The sequence below is a fragment of the Lynx canadensis genome, chromosome E1, assembly GCF_007474595.2.
Source record: "Lynx canadensis isolate LIC74 chromosome E1, mLynCan4.pri.v2, whole genome shotgun sequence".
In the NCBI taxonomy this organism is placed as follows: domain Eukaryota; kingdom Metazoa; phylum Chordata; class Mammalia; order Carnivora; family Felidae; genus Lynx; species Lynx canadensis.
This window is the reverse complement of record NC_044316.2, coordinates 14793267-14814951: the sequence shown is the minus strand read 5'-3', so window position 1 is coordinate 14814951 and position 21685 is coordinate 14793267. Positions and strand designations below refer to the sequence as shown.

Here is a 21685-nt window from a genome sequence, read left to right as displayed (position 1 = left end):
GGGGAGACCGCGGAGGTGATCTCCCTCAAATCCTTTCCAACTCGCAAGTTCCACTCTATTTGCAGCATGCCTACAACACACGTGTATTTTAACTTCCCATCAGATATTTCTTCACTATCCATGAGTGTTCTGCTCAACTCACATTCTTTATTCATTCAACAAATTGTGAGCACCTCAGAGAATGGGCCTCTGGAGTCAAACTGCCTGGATTGTATTCTGGCACCATCACCACATGTGACCCTGAACAAGTTACCTCACTGCACTCTAAGCCTCAGTGTCTGTGATAATAAAATGAAGATAATAAAAGCGACTACGTCGTGGGGCTGTAGAAAATGAAGTAAAGGTATTCATGCAGAGTACTTAGTGCGGTAGAGTGCTGGCCCGGAGTATGCGCTCAGTCCACCTGGGATCTCTGCAGCACCCTGCAGCAAAGGAGGGGGGGGGGTGTGCCCACAAGCTCCGAGGAAACTGGACTTCTACGCTTCCTCCTCAGAGTTCTGTTTCGTTCGCTAAAACTTTAACACTGCCACGTCTGCAGAGATTCTACCTCAGAAGCAGCAGTTCTCCACTAGGAAATATTTTCAAAATACTCTTCCCGCCACATTTGGAATTCCTGTCCATTTTTCACACTCCCTGCTTTCCCCCAATTATTACACTCAGTGAATCCATGTGGAACCTGGACATGGTAAAAAAAAAAAAAAAAAAAAAAATTCTCCTGGAGGTTCTGATATTCATTCCCTGTTGACAACTTTTACTGGAATTACATCAAATGTCTCAGCTTGGTCTTTTGGGCCAGAGTTTCCTACTTGAGCAAAAGAATTGCCCAGACTGCTTGTTGTAGATTCTTGGACCCAAGACCTGATAAGTCAGAACCTACAGGAGACAGACAATAAGTGAGTCATCACATCAGTCAGTCTTACATGCCTCACTTACCATCCCCAGCAAAGATCCTCTGTGCCAAACAGGAAGATCCGTTTTCTGACACAAAGCCAGTATGTGCTTATTCCTACCTCCACCTGGGTGCCTATCCCCTGTCGATTTGCTCTAAACTCACTTTCACAAATGATGACTTTTGATTTTTATTGCTTCTGTAACTTCAGTTATCTATATCAATTAATGCCTGTTAATATATTACTTTATAGGAGTTTAACAAATTCAAGATTTTCCAACATGATAGAAATCTGTTAAGGATAAAGGCACTGTTTTGAAAAAATTTTTTAATGTTTATTTATTTTTGAGACAATGCAAGAGACAGAGTGCAAGCAGTGGAGGGGCAGAGGGAGACACAGAATCTGAAGCGGACTCCAGGCTCCGAGCTGTCAGCTGAGAGCCCAACGCGGGGCTCGAACTCACGGACCGTGAGATCATGACCTCAGCCGAAGTCAGATGCTTTACCGACTGAGCCACTCAGATGCCCCACTGTTATGTTTTTAAAAAGAGAAAAAGTTTACCTTGTAGTATTAGGCTGGAATTGGAAGTATTTGTGTGAACATACATGTAAGACAGATATGGAAATAACTACAGATGTGAAAGTTCCTCAGCTCTGTCCTACGAGAAGGCCTGGGGGCAGCAACAGCCCAGCAGTAACGAGCACACCCAGGACCCTTCACTGAAAGGAACCAGGGCTCCTTAGAGACATGGTCCCAGGGCTGTGTCACGAAAAGAAAAAGACAAACCCCTGATGCCTTGTGCTTTGAGTGGACAGAGGTAACCTGAGCAGTAAGTGGACAGAAAGACAGCTACAATGCAATGAAAGGACACCAAATCTGTGACATTCTGGCCTAAAATATATAAACTGGATCTAATCCTGCAGAATCACTGCATAAACCCAAACCGAAAGACATTTTACACGATGATTTGCCTACGCCTATAACCTTCAAAAATGTCAAGGTCACGGAAGTCCAGGAAAACTGAGGAATTGCATAAGAGTGAAAGAGACTAGAAGGGTACAGCGTGTGACACTGGGCTGTATCCGCTCGAAAGGACAGAAGTCTCTGGGAAGCCTGGGTGGCTCAGTCAATTAAGCATCCGACTCTTGATTTTGGCTCAGGTCATGATCTCACGTGTGAGATTGAGCACTGTGTTGGGATTCTCTCCCTCTCTGCCCCTCCACTGCTCTCTCTCTCTCAAGATAAATAAATAGGGGTGCCTGGGTGGCTCAGTCAGTTAAATGTCCAACTTTTCATCTCAGCTGGGATCATGATCTTGCAGTTCCTGGGGCTGAGCCCTCTGTCGATGCAGAGCTGCTTGGGATTCTCTCTCTCCCCCCTCTCTGCCCCTCCCCGGCGCTTTCTCTCTCTCTCTCAAAGAAAGAAATAAACTTAAAAAAAAAAAAAACTTAAAAGGAATGAGGTCTCTGTGTAAGGGGGCATACAAGAGTTCTTTGTGTTTTTCTTATCATTTTCTCTAAGTTTGAAACTCTTTCAAACTAATTTTTATTTATTTTTTTTAATTTTAGAGAGAGAGAGCACATGCATGCAGGGAAGAGGGGCAGGGGGAGAGAGAGAATCTTTTTAAAAAAAATTTTTTTTAACGTTTTTATTTATTTTTGAGACAGAGAGAGACAGAGCATGAACAGGGGAGGGTCAGAGAGAGGGAGACACAGAATCTGAAGCAGGCTCCAGGCTCTGAGCTGTCAGCACAGAGCCCGACGCGGGGCTCGAACTCATGGACCGCGAGATCGTGACCTGAGCCGAAGTCGGCCACTTAACCGACTGAGCCACCCAGGCGCCCCAAGAGAATCTTAAGCAGACTCCACGCTCAGTGTGGAGCCAGACACAGGGCTCTATCCCATGACCCTGGGATCATGACCTGAGCCAAAATCAAGAGTTGGCCACTCAACCAACTGAGCCACCCAGGTGCCCGTCAAAATAAATTAAAAAAAAAAAAAAAATTAAAGTATAGCTGATGTACAATATTATGTTAGTTTCTGTGTATAACACAGTGATTCGACAATTAGATACATTAGGAAATGTTCACCATGTGAGTGTAGTCGCCATTGGTCACATACAAAATTATTCCACTACTATTGACTGTATTACCTGTGCTGTATTTTTCATCCTGTGACTTTTTTTTTTTTTTAAGTTCGTTTAAGTGTGAGCAGGGGAGGGGCAGAGAGAGAGAGAGAGAGAGAGAGAGAGAGAGAGAGAGAGAATCCCAAGCAGGCTCTGCATTGTCAGCACAGAGCCCAACGTGAGGCTCAAACTCACAAATTATGAGATCATGACCCGAGCTGAAATCAAGAGTCAGACGCTTAACTGAATGAGCCACCCAGGCTCCCCATGACCTACTTATTTTATAACTGTTTCACCCACCTCCCAATCCACCCTCCCCTCTGGGAACCACTAGTTTGTTCTCTATATTTGAGGCTCTGTTTCTCTTGTTTGTTCATTTTTTTCTTTTTAATTTTTTTTCAACGTTTTTATTTATTTTTGGACAGAGAGAGACAGAGCATGAATGGGGGAGGGGCAGAGAGAGAGGGAGACACAGAATCGGAAACAGGCTCCAGGCTCTGAGCCATCAGCCCAGAGCCCGACGCGGGGCTCGAACTCCCGGACCGCGAGATCGTGACCTGGCTGAAGTCGGACGCTCACCCGACTGCGCCACCCAGGCGCCCCTCTTGTTTGTTCATTTGTTTTGTTTTTTAGATTCCACCTATCAGTGAGATTATATGGTATTTGTCTTTTTCTGTCTGACTTATTTCACTTAGTGTAAACCCTTTAGGGTCCATCCATGTTGTCACAATGCAAGATTTCATTCCTTTTTATGGCTGAGTCGTATGCCATCCATTTTATTTACACACACACACACCCCACATCTTCTTTATCCATTCATCTATTGATGGACACTTAGGTTGTTTCTGTATCTCAGCTCAAAATAAATTTTTTTAAAAACACAAAAAAGAATTCATTAACTGTTTGCTCACTAATGACCATTCACATAAATTTTCGATTTGAGAGAGGCTAAGATTTAGTACCAGGGGAGCAAAGCTCCTTGGGCCCCAACTAGATCCATGTATACCCTCAGAGTTTATTGCCTTGCTTTAATTTACTAAGCCAGGTCCTGTTTCCTATGGCTTAAGATGCAACTTCCTATCAGAGACCATGATAGCTTCCCCTACTCTCAGAGACAAGGTCACCTCAGAGGGTGCCACTGAAATAAAAATGCATTATTTCATTCTTCTAATGAAATGCTCTAAGAATGCTTATTTCCTGTTTCTTGGGGCCTGTATAACACTGAGAGGTTTTATCTGATGTTTCTTCCGATCAAGCTACCGAAGGCTGGCTATGTAGACGCATATAGTCCAGGAATATGAAAATACAAACTCCAATCCTGGTTTGTTTGTTTTGTTTGAGAAAAAGAGAGAACGTGTGTGCACGCACACGTGCGCAAGCAAGGGAGAGGGGCGGAAGGAGACAGAATCTTAAGCAGGTTCCACGCTGAGTGCAGAGCCTGATACAGGGCTCAGTCCCAAGACCCTGGGGTCGATCATGACCTGAACAGAAATCAGGAGTCAGATGCTCATCCGACTGAGCCATGTCAGTTGGACTAGGCATCCCCTGGTTTGTTTGTTTTTTAATTTTTATTTTAATGTTTATTTTTGACAGAGAGAGAGAGACAGAGCATGAGCGGGGGAGAGACAGAGAGAGGGAGACAGAATCCGAAGCAGGCTCCAGGCTCCGAGCTGTCAGCACAGATCCCGACGTGGGGCTCAAACTCACGGAGTGCAAGATCATGACCTGAGCTGACCCCTCCCCTGTTTGGTTTTTAAATATTTTTATTTATTTTTGAGACAGAGAGAGAGACAGAGCATGAGCAGGGGAGGGGCAGAGACAGAAGAAGACACAGAATCTGAAGCAGGCTCCAGGCTTTGAGCTGTCAGCACAGAGCCCGACGCAGAGCTCTAATTCACAGACTGTGAGATCATGACCTGAGCTGAAGTCGGACGCCCAAACGACTGAGCCACCCAGGCTCCCCCCTTGGTTTGTTTTTAACAGTGATTTTCTCTAGGGAATAAGGCCGGGGATTGGAAGAAAGGAACTTTTATTCATCTATTTATTTTATTTATTTATTTGGACTTCAATTTTGTATTTTTCCATATTTATATATTTTTAAGATTTTATTTTTGGGGCCCCTGGGTGGCTCAGTTGGTTAAGCCTCTGACTTCAGCTCAGGTCATGATCTCACAGTTCGTGGGTTCAAGCCCCGCGTTGGGCTCTGTGCTGACAGCTCAGAGCCTGGAGCCTGCTTCAGATTCTGTGTCTCCCTCTCTCTCTGCCCTTCTCCCACTCATGTTCTGTCTCTCTGTCTCTCAAAAATAAACAAACATTAAAAAAAAAAAAAAGATTTTATTTTTAATCTCTACACCTAACATGGGGCTCAAACTTACAACCATGAAATCAAGAGTCACATGCTCTACCGAATAAGCCAGGCAGGTGTCCCTTTTTTGTATATCTTTTGAAAATTTTTACTATTAAGTATGAAATACTCCTTTGATTAAAAAAAAAAAAACAACTAGTGAAAGTATCAATGTCAATATCCTGGTTGTGATACTGTACTATAGTTTTGCAACACATTGCCATTGGGAGAAATGGATCTCTTTGCATTCTTTTTTTTTTTTTTAAGTTTATTTATTTTAGAGAGAGGGAGAGCGAGCATGCATGAACGTGGCAGAGAGAGAAGGAGACAGAATCCCGAGTAGGCTCTGCTCTGTCAGCATAGAGCCAGAGGTGGGGATTGAACTCATAAACTGTGAGGTCATGACGTGAGCCAAAATTGAGCCATACGCTTAACTGACTAAGCCACCCAGGCACCCCACTCTGTATTATTTCTTATAACTGCATGTGAATCTTTTTTTTTATTTAATTTTTTTTAATGTTTATTTATTTTTGAGAGACAGAGAGAGACAGAGTGTGAGCAGGGGAGGGGCAGAGAGAGAGAGAAAGACACAGAATCTGAAGAGGCTCCAGGCTCCAAGCTGTCAGCACAGAGCCCGATGCAGGGCTCGAACTCACAAGCTGTGAGATCATGACCTGAGCCAAAGCTGGACGCTTAACCGACTGAGCCATCCAGGCGCCCCTACATGTGAATCTTATAATCATTTCAAAATAAAAAGTTCAATAAGAAATAAAGCTAGGAAAAAAAAAAATCAGTTTAAGACCCTGAAAAGCAACCAGAGACCAAGCATTCCTGAAGGAACACAAACATGAGGCACATGCAAATTGTTTCTAGAACCTCTTTAGAAAGCCCTTTGCAGGGGTTCCTGGCTGACTCAATCAGAGGGGCGCGTGACTCTTGATCTCCAGGTCATGAGCTCAAGCTCCATGGTGGGTGCAGAGATTACTTAAATAAATAAAACTGAAAAGAAAATTAAATTAAAAAAAAAAGAAAGCCCTTCAGAAAAGAAATTTGGTAATAAATAACAAGAGTCTTAAATTCTCTAATTCCATTAGTAGGAATTTATTCTAAGGAAATAATCATAATCCAAATCCAAATAATAATCCAAAACAGTGCATGCACAGAAATTTTCATCCCAGCATTACTGACAACAGTGAGAACCTGAGAACATGAAGGAAAACCCAATACAGGGCAATGACCGATCACAGAGCAATGTGTATGCTGCCGTCAGAACCCTGTGTGTGAAGAAACTCTTGGTGGAAAATGTTAACATTTGTTATAATGTTACACATTTGTTATAATGTTCAGAGAAAAAAGTAGGCTATCCATTTGGCATATGTCCTATGATCATAACTAAGTAAAAGTGTGTAGAAAGGGGCACCTGGGTGGTTCAGTCGGTTAAGCATCCAACTTTGGCCTAGGTCATGATCTCACGGTTCTCGTGAGTTCAAGCCCCGTATCGGGCTCTGTGCTGACAGCTCAGAGCCTGGGGCCTGCTTCAGATTCTGTGTCTCCCTCTCTCTCTGCCCCTCCTCTGTTCATGCTCTGTGTCTCTCTCTCAAAAATAAACATTAAAATTTTTTTTAAAAAAGTGTGTAGAAAGACTTCACATGTTTTGGAGGTTATCTTTAAGTAGAGTACAAGTGATTTTTTTTTCTTTCTACTTTCCACTATTTTCCAAAAAAATGTTTAATGTTTATATATTACCCTAATATTGAAAAATGAGACTGTATTTGAAAAGAAAAGAAAGAGGCACCTGCCTGGGTAGCTCAGTTGGTTAAGCCTCCGACCTTGGCTCAGGTCACATGATCCCACAGTTTGTGAGTTCGAGCCCCGCATCAGGGTCTGTGCTGACAGCTTGGAGCCTGGAGCCTGCTTGGGATTCTGCGTCTCCCTCTCTCTCTGCCCCACCCCTGCTCGCACTCTGCCTCTTGCTCTCTCTCAAAAATAAACAAACATTAATAAGTGAATGACTGATGAACAAATAAATAAATAAAAGAACGTAAATAAATCTACTTCCATATTTCAAGATGTTCCAAAGTTCCAGGCGGTCTGCCCTGGGGTCACTCACTGTTGGGCAGATGAGAGGGAATTAAGAGTCCACGGGCCAACATGGTTCTCCACCTGCAGGGATCCCGCAGCCTCTAGAGCCCGAGCTAGCGCTGCCCTCTGCCAATGCTACTGGAATCTCACGCCCCACTGTCCCGCGGCCCAGCAAGTAAGCTAGGCTCTGAATGGTTTCTGTTGATCAGCTTAACCCTCTAAACTTCTGTCTACCATAATCACAAACTGGAAACTTTGGGGTATAGTAGGCATTTCACTGCACAGGGACACTTATATAGTCTCAGGGGAACCAGTTCAGAGTTTAAGACTTAAAAATCTAAAAATGATGGTGAACCAGCAATCATCTGCCAGAAAGCCAAAGGATGGAGCAAGGGACCTCTGCATCAAGAGTGAGGAGACGAGAAAGGGAAAGGCACATTCACAGGTAAGCACATGGACAGGGGGACTGACTGCAAGGAGGTTCAGAGACAGCCCCCAAAGTGGACCTGCGGAGCAAGAGGGTCATGCGGCCTCTCGGCTCCATCACGAAGGGATGGGCTATAGAGGGACCAGAGGAATCATGGAGCCCACAGGAACTTAGAAGGAACCCCCACAAAGGAAGGCTGGGAAAGAAAATGCTACAGAATCTTACTCATGCACTCTGACACAACAGTATCTTTGCTGTTTTTCAGCAAATGTTCTAGAGTCCAGCACATCAGGAAACAAGTTTTCTTAAAAGTTTTAAAATGAGGGGCGCCTGGGTGGCGCAGTCAGTTAAGCGTCCGACTTCAGCCAGGTCGCGATCTCGCGGTCCGGGAGTTCGAGCCCCGCGTCAGGCTCTGGGCTGACGGCTCAGAGCCTGGAGCCTGTTTCCAATTCTGTGTCTCCCTCTCTCTCTGCCCCTCCCCCGTTCATGCTCTGTCTCTCTCTGTCCCAAAAATAAATAAACGTTGAAAAAAAAAAAAATTAAAAAAAAAAAAAAGTTTTAAAATGAGTTCCCTTCTCCCAGGTGCATTATCTACAGAGTTATTGGCCAAAGGCCCAGGCGGCACTTGTATACTGAACTAGAAGGTATCCTCAACTTCTTTGAGCCTCAGTTGTTCTACCTATAAGAGGAAAATACTATGACACAGGATGACATGAGGATTTGATGACGCAATTCACGGAAAATGCTGAACACACACGCCAGGCGTACAGTAAGACCTCAATAAAATATTAGCTATTAGTAATGAAAATATTTTTTATTACCACCACGTTCAAGAGATAGTGAGTTCCCCATTATAGGAAGCAATCAAGCATAGGCTGGTGGGGAAGCTGCAGAGAGGAGTCAAGCGTTGGACATGCAGTTGGACTAAGTGAGCTTTAAGGAGCTTTCTTTCAGTTTCAAGATTATGAGTCTCTTTTTTCAAAAAAAAAATTTTTTTCTTAGTGTTTTTATTTATTTTTGAGACAGAGAGAGACAGAGCATGAGCAGGGAAGGGGCAGAGAGAGAGGGAGACACAGAATCGGAAGCAGGCTCCAGGCTCTGAGCCATCAGCACAGAGCCCGATGCGGGGCTCGAACTCACAGACGGTGAGATCATGACCTGAGCCGAAGTCGGACGCTCAACCGACTGAGCCACCCAGACACCCCTCAAGACTATGAGTCTCTTAAGAGAGCAAGAGCAAGGGAGAGGGAGAAAAAGAGAGGGAAGAAGGGAGGGAAAGAGGAAAGGAGGGAGGAAGACAGACAGACACTGCTCTCCTACAGGCACACATATCCTGACATGTTTCTTTTTAGGGCAAAGGACTGATCTCTTGATCCCTTGTTTCTCAAACCCTTGAACCTCACCCAAGAATGGTAAGTCCACCCTCCCATTGGGACCAGAGTTACAGTAGTGGTGACTGTGGCCTTATAGTGACCCCTCATAATTCACCGAGAAAATCCACCCACGTTAGACTGCTATGCATTATTCAGAGAGCAAGGGTCATAATTCCTCTTGCAAATTTACAGTTAACCATGGCAGGTTGTAAACATGCATCTATCACTATTCCTCCCCCAAACCCCACTACGATGACAGTAAACGAATAAGCAAAAGATATAAAACCATGAAGACAACAAAAACACAGGCGCCAACAGCAGAGAAGAGATGGCAACACCATTCTGGAAGATGAAACATGGATGGACGAGTAGTGACTAATTTGCAGAGCAGCAGGACTGGCACTAAGTACCTGTGAGGAGGGGAGCTGAGGAGGAACAGACCCACTTGTGCTGCAGGTTCTCCAGAGGCTCAGGAACCGGAAGCACCAGGTACCTTAGAGGGTGGGTGTGCAGCCAGGGTTGAAAATGGGTGACTTGTTTGAAAGTGAGAATAAAAAAAACCCAGTTTGGCCCTGGTATTCCCTCCCTGAGTTCTCACATCCAAGCAATCACCCCCCTTCCTGTCACATCATAGCAGCAGTGAAGGGCTCAGCAAGTGCGGCGGGGTGGGGGTGGGGGGACCCTTAACCAGGGGGTTAAGTTCAAGCAATCCCACGGCATGCTCACTCTTAGATGTGAATGAATGGCCAAGGACCGCTAGTCATTTAAGGAAAGCCACTAAGGCGAATCACGGAGTCCAACAGGAGAAGGGTGCTCAGGGGAAACAAAGAACACACGAGGGGCAGAGAAACCTCAAAAACCAAACACAAAAACAAAAAGTCAAAGCCTCAGAAAAGGAAGATAACGCACAGAGAAAAACAGAAAAAGTACTGAAGAAAAAGAACACGGTGCAAGAAATGCTTGAAAATGTTTTAAAAATCAACAGATGAGAGAGAAGCAAACATTGGAAAATATCTTCAGAAGGCAGAAAAAAAGGAGAGAAAACATAAGAAAATGAGGTCACTTCATTAAGTCTGATTTCTGACTCCTAATAAAAATTCCAGAAAAAAGAATAAAGGAAACAGAGGGGAAAAAATTATGAAATAGATATACAAACACATTTTCCAGAACTGAGGAGATCTTGAGATCAGAGTGTCTGTTGAGGGGGGAGCAAAATCAGTGAGGATGAACCGACATTACCTACGTTATCACACGGCACACGCCACACGACCAGACAGGATCACCCATGTAAAGATTCAAAAACAAAACTTAATGACACAGACACATAAAACTAAGCTAACTAAAGGAAGGGAGGCAATTAGTAACTTATCTTTTTTTCCCCCAGGTGTTTATTTAAATTCCAGTTCGTTAACATACTAGTTTCAAACTGTATTATTAAAAAACAAAAAATTTTCCAAGAAAGGAACGGAAATCAGCAGAAGACTAAAGTGTTCAGATGGGGAAATGAACAAAAAAGTTGTAATAATATAAACAGAATAATGAATTAACCCAAAATTCTGATAATGGAGGAGGGAGAAGAGAGTGAGTGATGGGTGGAGTACAGGAACTAAATCATAGGAAAAGTCGACCATTAATATCTAAAGTTGAGAAATTGAAAATTAAGCACCTAAGCATATTATTTGGAAATAATGGAGGTCATTAACAAAAGAAACACCCCGAAGAACTGCAAGGGGCTGCTTTTGGGGGCAGGACTCCAGGGGCAGGGAAGAGGAGGACAGCTTCTTCCTCATAAGCCGGGGACGCCATCTGAGTTTGAAAACTATAAAATGCTTTGGAGGTGATGTTTTGTTCACGCAAAAACTGTGGTGATGGTTTCACAGATGTATACTTATCTGAAACTCTCAAGATTATATATTAAATATGTGCAGCTTTCTGTGTGCCAATCATACCCCAATAAGTTTTTTTTTAATAAATATAACTATAAAAATAACAACTTTGATAAAATATTTTTTAGAAGGAGGGAAAAAAAAAGAGAAAAAAGACAAGTATGCCAGAGGTACAGTTGCTGATGAGGTCAAAAGATGTCCCACAACGACACAGACTTGGTTTTCCCTTTTTCTTCTACTACAAACTATTTAAAATTCCAGTTCTAAAATGGGTTTCCTGAATTTGCAGTTAGCCTGGAGGATAGCGGTCTTCTAAGGTTTTGGCACAATCCTCCACAGAATGGAGAAACACACAGAGAGAGGTGGGGATTAAAAAAAAGAACTCCACAATGGTGAGGACTCTCAAACTTTGAATCTCAGAGTCAGATCCAGGAGCTCCTCTGGAGAGTTCCTCCAGCTCCAAGAACTCAAATTCTGCCCAAAGAGTGAAAGGCTGTCCGCAAACGCCTCCACGAGCCCCGGTATACCTTGTCAGGCAGTGGGTGACGGAAGCTCCAGGCTGAACCCTGAACTCACCACGCTCCTTTGTTTGGTAATTTTTTTCCCTTCTTTTGTCAGGACTAGGGTGACCAAAACACTCCGGCCTCTCTCTCATATAGTCCCGGAGGTTAAAAATCTACCACTTCCTTGAAGATCCTTAGCAGAAGAATCAGGAATTGTGTCAAAAATCCTGCCACTTCCCTGCCAAATGCAGCTGGATGAATAACCAGAACATCTGCCTTCAACAGGAACTAGGGAAGGAAGAACGCCTGGGCCCAGTCTGCACCCAAGACCAGCTCAGTGGAGCGGGAGCACCACGGGCACCCAGGCCTGGGTCTCGCCGGAGGCACTACCGGGGAGTTGGGCGAAGCTGGGCAAAGCAATGTCTCCCCGACCTCTGGCTCCACGCCAACCCACCCAGGGCAAGGAGGGAGAAATGGACGGCAGTTATGAAACAGAGCTTCCTGCCTTATTTTTAGCCCCGAGAGGGCAGGACGGCCCCAAATGGCATCTAAGGGAGGAAAAGCAGCCAAGTGATCCGGAGCTATGGCTCTCACCCTGCCCGTATCACCCTGCCCGTATCACGAGCTGGACTCTCGGAGCCTCGTCTGAGGGTGGCAACAACAGTGGCGTCTCCTCACTGGTATCATGAGGATCTCAGGAGATGGCGTATTTAAGAGCCCTTGGAATGGTGCCTCACACACAGTCAGTGCTTGAATGTTGTTTACTGACCATCTCCTCAGAGCGAGCCTCGCAGAGAAGCATCCCCAAATGAGGCGGCACGAGTGGTAGGCCTCCAGCTCTTTGGATCCACGCCAAGCCCCTGCTTCCCCCAAAAGAGCCAAGGCCCCAAACTCTAAATATAGCTCAAGACCACCCTCGTCAGTAGTCAGCTGCGTGTGTGCGCTGCTGCCGTCCTCCGTGGGGGATGTGCGTGGTACTCACGGATCCGACCAGCCTGCCTTCTCCCAGGGGCCCCCTCGAGGTCGCAGCCCAGCACGGCTCCCCCCACCCCTCCAGTTCCAAAGAACCACGGCAGCAAGCGCTCACTTGGCATGCAGCACACGCTGCCATATTCGTCTCTCCGAGTACGCCAAGGCCTCAGCTCGCTGTCTCTCCTTCCATGCCACCTGGCACCAGACCTTACTCACGTGGACACTGACGCGTTCCTAGAGCCGCAGGCGGTGCCCTCGTGAACTGCCCCGCATGACGGTCTCCTTCGGGGATCGACCGGGTGGAGAGCCCAGTCTCTTCCAGGCACCCACTTACCTCATCCAGCTGTCTCTTCGTCTCTTCTTCCATCCTTCGGATGTCGTCCATGGTCAGGTCAACCCACTTATCGAGCCAACAGAACAGCTGCCTGTGGAAGTTTGTAAACAGACGCCTTTCTTGCTACAGAGAGGAGGGAACCTAGTTAGAAGTTAGAACCAGAAGGCAGAGGCCACTGCTGCAGCTCCCCTCCCACGATCTCCGTGTCAACAACCCCACTTTCCGGGGGTGGGCGGGGAAGAGTGGTGCCCGGCTGGCTTACATGGGTGAGCCCTTGGGTCCCAAAAGTCAGTGATTTTTGCCCTCACATGACAACAGGTAACGTCTCAGGTAGGAGGGAGCCCCCCCACAGCCTAGGCCCTGTGTCCAAAATGCTGGCAAGACAGGCAGCGCATGTGCTCACAGTTCGGCCAAGGCCCCCCAAAAACTGTGCCAAGTTTCCCTTCTTGTCTCTGGAGCCTAAGGCCAGGTTAAAACCGGCCAGCAGCTATGAAATGTGGCCCAGGAGCGAGGCTCTAACACATCAGAGAAAAAGCTATAAAAACGCCTTAGGTCTGTCCAGTTCAGGAATTGAGGGTGCTGGAGAATTTAGCTCATGGGGCCTCTTGCCTTTCGGCTTCAAGCAAAGAGAAAGACTGAGTTTTATTTGAAGCTCAGTCATAGAAAACCCCTTCCTGTTTCCTTTTTGTTGCTTCAGTTTCCTTCCCTGTAACATGTGGTGCTCCTGGACAGACAGCATTCAACTGTAAGACAGTTAAGTGAAAGGGGAAGTGGGGTCTGGGAAATCAAACCGAAATATTCTGATGTCACCCACCTGAGGATAAAAGTCACTTATCTTGTTGGGCAACCCCCCCCCCCCCCCACCACCACGGGAAAGGCCTTACCCTGGTCACTTACCTTATGTATAAAGTTTTCCACTTTGTTCTGCAGGCCCCACCACTTAAACTTGACAGTGACCAGTTTGTATGCACACATGTATGGGCAGTCTTTCTGATTTACAAGTTCTTGCTGTATTAGAAACACACATATAGGCAGGCAGGTAACTAAGAGGGCAGACCTCTGGCTCTCCCTCGGCCCACCCTAGCCATTCCCCTCCTCAATGGCAGAGGTCTGCCCAGGCTGTGCCCTGCCCCCTGGTGGTGAGGATGTGAACTGCACCTTCCAATTGGGTCCCAAGGGTCCTCGGCCTGTTTTGATAGACTTAAATTTTGCTGGGTCTTCCTCCGCCTTGTAATCCTGAGAGAAGTGGTAGAATTGGAGTTGGGGTCGGAAGGGAGAGAAGGAGGGAAGGCGGGAGGGGGAGAGACACAGAGATTAGGTTTTTCCATCAGAATACACTTCATACCAGTTGAAGCTGCTGGTGTATAGAAAACATGGGAAAATTTTATAAACAAGATATAGAACCGTTTACATTTGCCTCTAAGGAGAGCTCTGTGTGATTTTCTCTGCCACAGTTTGTTTTCAGTTTTATGCGTATGAAAGTGTCAAGTCAAGTACTATCTGAGCAGGCACATATTTCCAGCTTAAGACAGAGATATTCAACCTGGGATAAGCATCCGAATGGAAAGCTTTTTCAAAATACAGATTTTTGGGCTGCTGCACCTAAAACCCAGCAAATAAGAATATTTGCAGGTAAGGGCAGATTTTCTTTTTTTTGTTTTAAGCCTCTGCAGGTGATTCTAAAACCTGGCCATAGATGAGAACTGCTTGTCGAACCTGAAATCTCATCCACTCTCCTGCTGGTTCTGTTGTTTTTAACTGACTTGTTTTAATAAAATCATTACTGGAAACGTTCATTGTATGGACCTATCCTCTTGTATACCATTGTTAGTCTCACTTCACTTATTTATAATGCGGTCAATGCTGTGTGTGAATTAACCGTAACAGAAGTTTAATCTGTGGCTATTCTTCTGCACTGACTAATATGGGCTTAAGAAAAGCAACTCACTCTAAGAGCTACTTAACGAAAATACCGAAGAAAACAAATCACACGCATACACACGAGTCATAAAGTATTTCCCAAAATGAAAATTATGTGTGCTTTAAAAAAAAAAGATCAACCTTTTGTGTCAACTATACTTAAATAAAAACAAATAAATTAATTATTCATATCTTCCCCACCTCTGCTTATCTCCATGCACACAAAACCACCAGAGTTGACAAAATCCTCAGAGAGCCATAGTCTTGTTAGCATTCTGTTGGAGAATATCTGGGTATGCTCAGGTTTGAGAAAATCAATTAAGCTACACACTCAGGATATATAAACTTTGCTGTATGCTATACTTCAATAAAAAAGCTTTTTGAAAATCCACTAACTTTTGAGGGTGGAAGTGAGGCTATTACGCAAGGAAGCACAGGATGGTTTCCTGTCTTTTTGGAGACATACAGATCAAAATATTGAAGCACAGAGAGCGACTCCAAGAAAGAGGTGTCATACCTCTGGGATATGGAGAGCAAACACTTATTTCCCACCAATGGGCAAATAGCCAAATTCCTCTGCCCTGATCCCAATATCCCCCGTCAAATAGGAAGAGTAGTGAATGAGGAAGAAACTAAACTTTCCTTCCCTAAACAAATACTTCCTGGGAGCACAGCACTGAGCAGGACACACCTGGTCCCGGCTCTCTCCAAGTTCATGGTCTAGTAGTGACTGTCCTTTTCTGGGCGTGTGCTGCCATGTGTGTTACTCTGACAAGCCACCACCAACTTCTTGGGGGGAGGGCATGTGTCTTTTCATTTTTCTGCTGGAATCCATAGAACACAGTCTTCCAAACACAACAGGCAGGCAATAAATGTTCTTTTAATTACTGGGTTGGAAACATTAATTTGAAAACTAGTTTCAGGCTAAGTGTCATTTCACCTGAGCAAATTATCCTCAGCACCTACACTGTCCGGTGATAATTCCCAGAGGCTAAACAGGACACATACATCCGGGCCACTATCTTCCTGGTGGAATCCCCAAGTCAAGATAGGAGAATTCTTAACACTACTTTACAAAAATAAAATAAACAATAGCTGAGACAGAACTTCCCTTTGAGCCAAGTTGGGTATGGTTCCCTGGTTTCTCTGACACTTGGAAGTCATTTCTACACCTCAAAGGCCGCCCACGTCGCTAACCAGTTCCTACCTTGCTAAGTACTTGGCTTCGATCTGCAATGTCTATATATATGGCTTCCACGTGTTTCCAGGCCTCAGGCTCCAGTTTGTGCACCTGTAGGAACAAGGACCACTGTGTAGGTTTTGTCAACTACAAAGCACCCTTTATCCAGAATGAACGCCTAGGGGGCACCTGGGTGGCTCAGTTGGTTAAGCATCCGTCCGACTTCGGCTCAGGTCATGATCTCCCAGTTCATGGGTTCGAGCCCCGCATCGGGCTCTGTGCTGACAGCTCAGAGCCTGGAGCTTGCTTCGGATTCTGTGTCTCCTTCTCTCTCTGTTCCTCCCCTGCTCATGCTCTGTCTCTCTCTCTCAAAAATAAATAAATATTACAACAGAATGAACACCTAGGAACAGCTATTCCTGTAGTCATCGATGTGCAATTCCTACCAGTAAGGAATTATAGACAAAATTATCCAAAGGAACAAGAGAAGGATTTTAAGTAGATATACAAGAGAGAAGTAACACTCTGATTTCAGCAGGCCAGAACACTCAGGGCTACTTACAGCACTAACATTATTTCTGTATGTTCCCCTTTATAAAGACTACAAATACTTGTGGACTTGTTCCCTGTTTAGCCATATACTGTTTGTTTTTTTTTTTTTAATGCTTATTTATTTATTTTTGAGAGAGAGAGAGAAAGAGAATGAGAAATGAGAGGGAGGGGCAGAAAGAGAGGGAGAGGGAGAGAGAGGGAGGGAATCCCAAGCAGGCTCCACGCTACCAGCACAGAGCCTGATGTAGGGCTCAAACTCAAAACTTACAAATCAGAGATCATGACCTGAGCCAAAATCAAAAGTCGGACACTTAACTGAGTCACCCAGGTGCCCCTATACTGCTTACTTTGATGCTTTTAAAAAACTTTCTCTTGCTTATCTTCCAGTCCCCTCCTGAGTAACACCACCACCACCAGATTCTATGCACAAACATCCACGTAGAGAGATTTTTCTTTTAACAAAAAATGGTAACACAAATACACAGTTTTGCATCATGCTTTTTTTCACTGAACAGTCTACCTTGAAGACTGTTCTCTATTGTTTTAAGTTTTTGTGTGAACATGTTTTATTTTTTAAAAATATTTATTTTATTTTGAGAGAGAGAGAGAGCACGTACAAGCAGGGGGGAGGGGGGAAGGAGAGAGAGAGGGAGAGAGAGATAGAGAGAGAGAGGGGGGGGGGGAGAGAGAGAGAGAGAGAGAGAGAGAGAGAGAGAGAGGGGGAGAGAGAGAAGAGAAGAGACAGAGAATTCCAAGCAGACTCCGCACTGTCAGCACAGAGCACGATGCAGGGCTTGAATTCACAAACTGTGAGATCATGACCTGAGCCGAAATCAAGAGTCAGATGCTTAACTGACTGAGCCACCCAGGTGCCACCCCACCTTTTTAAAAAATGTTTATTTACTTATTTGTGAGAGAGAGAAGAAGCAAGGGGGGAGGGAGAGAGAGAGAGAGGAGAGAGAATATTCTCTTTATCTTTTAAATATTTATTTGGAGAGAGAGGGAGAGGGACAACATATGAGCAGGGGAGGGGCAGAGAAAGAACTCCAAGCAGGCTCCAAGCTGTCAGCGCAGAGCCCGATGCAGGGCTCGATCTCACAAACTGCAAGATCACAACCTGAGCCCAAATCAAGAGTCAGCTGCTTAACCAAATGAGCCACCCAGGCGCCCCTATAATCTTCGTGGTTTAAAAATACAATTCCTGGGGCGCCTGGGTGGCGCAGTCGGTTAGGCGTCCGACTTCAGCCAGGTCACGATCTCGCGGTCCGTGAGTTCGAGCCCCGCGTCAGGCTCTGGGCTGATGGCTCGGAGCCTGGAGCCTGTTTCCGATTCTGTGTCTCCCTCTCTCTGCCCCCCCCCGTTCATGCTCTGTCTCTCTCTGTCCCAAAAATAAATAAACGTTGAAAAAAACAAATTAAAAAAAAAAAATACAATTCCTCTGTGCCAAGTGTTGCATTTTAGACCAATCTCAGCTCTATGAGAAGGCCCTATAAAGAGTCTTGGAGGGGCGCCTGGGTGGCTCAGTCAGTTAAGCGTCTGACTTCGGCTCAGGTCATGACCTCATGGTTCGTGAGTTTGAGCCCTGCATCAGGCTCTGGGCTGACAATTCGGAGCCTGGAGCCTGCTTTGGATTCTGTGTCTCCCTCTCTGTCTGCCCTTCCCCCACTTGTGCTCTCTCTGACTCAAAAAATAAAAGAAAAACATTTAAAAAATTTAAAAAAAAAGAAAAAAGGAGTCTTGGAGATCATGTTTGGCAAATTACAGCAATCCCATGCTGGTAGAAAGGGTCTAGGTACAGGCTGTTGCCTTCATGGCCAGGGAAAATGGGACCACGGGGAAGGCAGCGAAGGAGCAGCTCTGGGCAGAACCTCAAACGCCACTCTGCAGCCTGCAAGTCCTTGGGCTCTTGGGAAGTGCTACTTACGTTCTCCTGGGTGCCAAGATCTGGTTTGTGCCAGGTTTCAATTTTAATCAGAAAGTCTTCTTTCATGTATTCATTCTGGAAGGGGGAAAACACCTTACGGTCACCAGCCTCAAAGGTGGAGAGTAACTATCTCCCATTACTGCTCGCGGGCGGTTGAGAGACTCCAGCTTGTCTTACAGTAACAGCCAACTTGACGAGGCGCCCACAACATGCTAGGGGCGCGTTATCTTGTTCACTCCTTATCCCAGTCTGCAAGGGCTGTAGTACTATCACCCTCATTTTACAGACGAGGAAAGTGAAGTTCAAAGCGGGGAGGTGACTTGTCCAAGGCCACGGGGACATTGACAGAGCTGGGCCTTAAAACCACATTGGTCTGACTTCAAAATCCACGTAATTAACAACTCGGTCATCTTGCTTTAAGCACAGGGTGCTAACGGTTAATGTGAGAAGGAATATTCCTAACCAACCAAATGTTCACCGGCGCCCCATCCGCCAGCCAGACTTTTGCCGAGGCCTGAAGTTCTCTTCTCAGCAAATGAACCCTTGGTGCTTCCTCCCTTGATGCTGTTTAAAACATGGTGTTACTTGGAGGAGGCATGCATTAACCCCGAACTCCTCAGCGGGCATGAGGTGGGTAGAAGCCGCCTCCGCTGAGCAGCAGGGACGGACACCCGGATGTGGTGTCCAAGGGTGAAGAGAAGGGGTGATGACGGGGGGGTGGACGTGGAAAAGACACCACGTTGCCTTCACAATTTTGCCAACAGGCAGTGCCGCCTGGGGTCCACAGGTGCGCACGTGGGAAAGCCACGATCAGTCAGCTGAACTGAGGTTTCGTAAACCCTGAGAAGGCATGACGTGGGGAGGGCAGGAGAGAGCCTCGGGTCATCCTGTACACGTGAGACCCGTGGTCCTCACTGCCGGACCTACAAAGCCACATGCCAATGCAGCTTACGGCAAGAGGCCACTTTCCCAATTAACAAATTCCTCATTAGGAGCGAAAGGATTAAGCCTCAACAGCACCATGTCTCCTGACAGAGAGGAACACCCAGGAACCGCCAGTGTAGTGATATTTTAATTTCCTCTTTTCTTATAAATCATCTGCAATTCCACTCCCCCCTCAGAAATTCTTACCGTAATAACTGCTCCAAGGCAAGGACATGGAAAAGAAGAGAGAAAAAGATTAATGAGGATCAATAAATATCTGCCCCTCACCCCCAGGGACCACGGTAGTAAAAAGTTCTCCACTCCCTGGGGCTTATGCCATGGTCACCCTTCAAGCCCCGTGAGTGCATCTGGCGCTTCAAATGTACCAACCACCTCAAGGTTCCACTCATACAAAAGTCCCAAAAGACCAAATCCTGGAATGGATTCTTCCCAGCTGTGCGCAAGGAAGGGGCGGCTCTGCAGGAGCTGAAAGCCCCCTGAGACCCAGCACTCTGCCATCAGAGCGTCACCTCCCACCGCCTCCCGGGGCACAGAGGGCGCTTGCGGCCAGACACTGTCTGTCGGCCTTCTGTATGCTTCCTGTCACTGGTAACCAAATCTCGCGCCTCTATACCCTGCTCATTGTAATGAGACCCCTTCGGAGAGCACGGATCAATTATTTACCAGAGAAAATGGCTGCAGCTCTAAGTCACTGGGGACAAACTAGCTCTCCTCCTGACAACAGCCCAGGTCACTGTGTACCCTCTGAATTTAGGAGCTATCTCAGGTTCTGATGGATGTCACACGGCCATATTGGACAGCTTATGGGGCTAACAGTCAAACTCCGTAACTCCAAAACTGAAAACTGAGGTTACCCCTGAGATTAAAATGAGGAAACGCTGAAACATAACAGAGAAGGCCCACCTTGTATAGAAACAATCCAAGAGACTACTAGTAATTTCCCTGAGTCCCACGAAAGATACTTGCAAGAAAGCACCCGGTTAAGATTATTAACTACGTGGCCTGTCCTGTTATCAGCTTGAAGGAAATAGTTCACAAAAAAGGAAATGATAGGTATGATATCTACTGAGTGGGAGGCCAAAGAGGCCCGTTTGGCAGAAATTCTCCCGTGTTATACCGGTGGCAATAATTCCAGGGCACATCTAGTCAGCCCCGTCTCTACAATGGAGACAGCGGTGTCAGCCGGGGTGGTTTGGACGACAGCGAGCCACTTAGGTTCTCAACTAACACCTGATCCTGAATCCATGTACTCCAAGCAATGTTCTAGTAGCCAGGCCTCCGTGGGGACAGAATATGCTCATCAATGGACACGAGAGTCCAATCACTTAAGCAAATGGACATTTCTACCGCGTGTTGGCGTACTGAGTAAGCACTGGTTTCCCATGTAGAGGGGGTCCCCAAGGGAAAGAACACTCTAGTCAGCAAACAGAATACCCGGTGTCATTGTTAATTCTGTATTTCAATACAACTTAATATATCAGCACTTGGGGTTCTCATGCATTAGTCTTTCTGAGACCCTGAGAAAAGGATCCACTCAGTTCTGACAAACTAGGTTTCTGAACCTACGAGGGTGATGACCCTCCCTGGCCTTTAATGTCAACTCAGGTGACCAAACAAGCTCCCCCAATCTTCTCTAGCCCTCCCTGTCCCTCCAAACACCTCTGCATTCAGAACAGACCCTTTTCTTCAAACCGCAACACTAGCTATACTGGAAGAGTCTCGGGAAGCCCTTTGCAGTTGGGAAATGCGGCTCTCCAAATAAGACTATCAGGACTTTAAAAACCATGGCTTACCGAGACCGCGTTCAGGCCCGGGTTAAGGTTAGAGGGAGAGGCAAGAGGAGAAACATTTATTCCCTCTTCCTACTTTCAATCACAGGCCAAGGCCCCCCTCCTTACCCCCTCCTTATCAGCAACAGGAGGAAAGAAACAGAGAGAAACAAGGTCAGAGGACGGAAAGAGCAGACGGTGAAGACAGCATCACAAATCCGTTTTCATTCCACTCAGAGCAGGGGTAGAGCCTTCTAAAAGACACCCTATGCTCCTTTATCCATTCTCACCTCAAACTTTACTTCAGCCAGGCTAAGGGGTTTGAACTATTGATATTTCTCCCACCAGAGGAAACTGGCCAGTATTTCTGGCTCCTTATTTCTATCTCTGAATTTCAAAAAACAATGTCTAACTAAGCAGATCTAAGATTCAACATATTCGTTCTGTATGATGGAGAGTT

At 45.9% G+C, this 21685-nt stretch overlaps 1 protein-coding gene across 1 annotated transcript in view; it reads right to left on the bottom strand.

The window, feature by feature from the left end:
* PITPNA (phosphatidylinositol transfer protein alpha) overlaps positions 1-21685 on the bottom strand; it is a 40954-nt gene that overhangs the window by 4410 nt on the left and 14859 nt on the right. The window contains exons 5-10 of the mRNA XM_030294982.1: positions 19643-19650; positions 18512-18586; positions 16063-16146; positions 14094-14171; positions 13833-13943; positions 12936-13058 (exon numbers count right to left, since the gene is read on the bottom strand). Coding sequence (XP_030150842.1) covers positions 12936-13058; positions 13833-13943; positions 14094-14171; positions 16063-16146; positions 18512-18586; positions 19643-19650 — 479 coding nt within the window. The remainder of the gene's footprint in view (positions 1-12935; positions 13059-13832; positions 13944-14093; positions 14172-16062; positions 16147-18511; positions 18587-19642; positions 19651-21685) is intronic.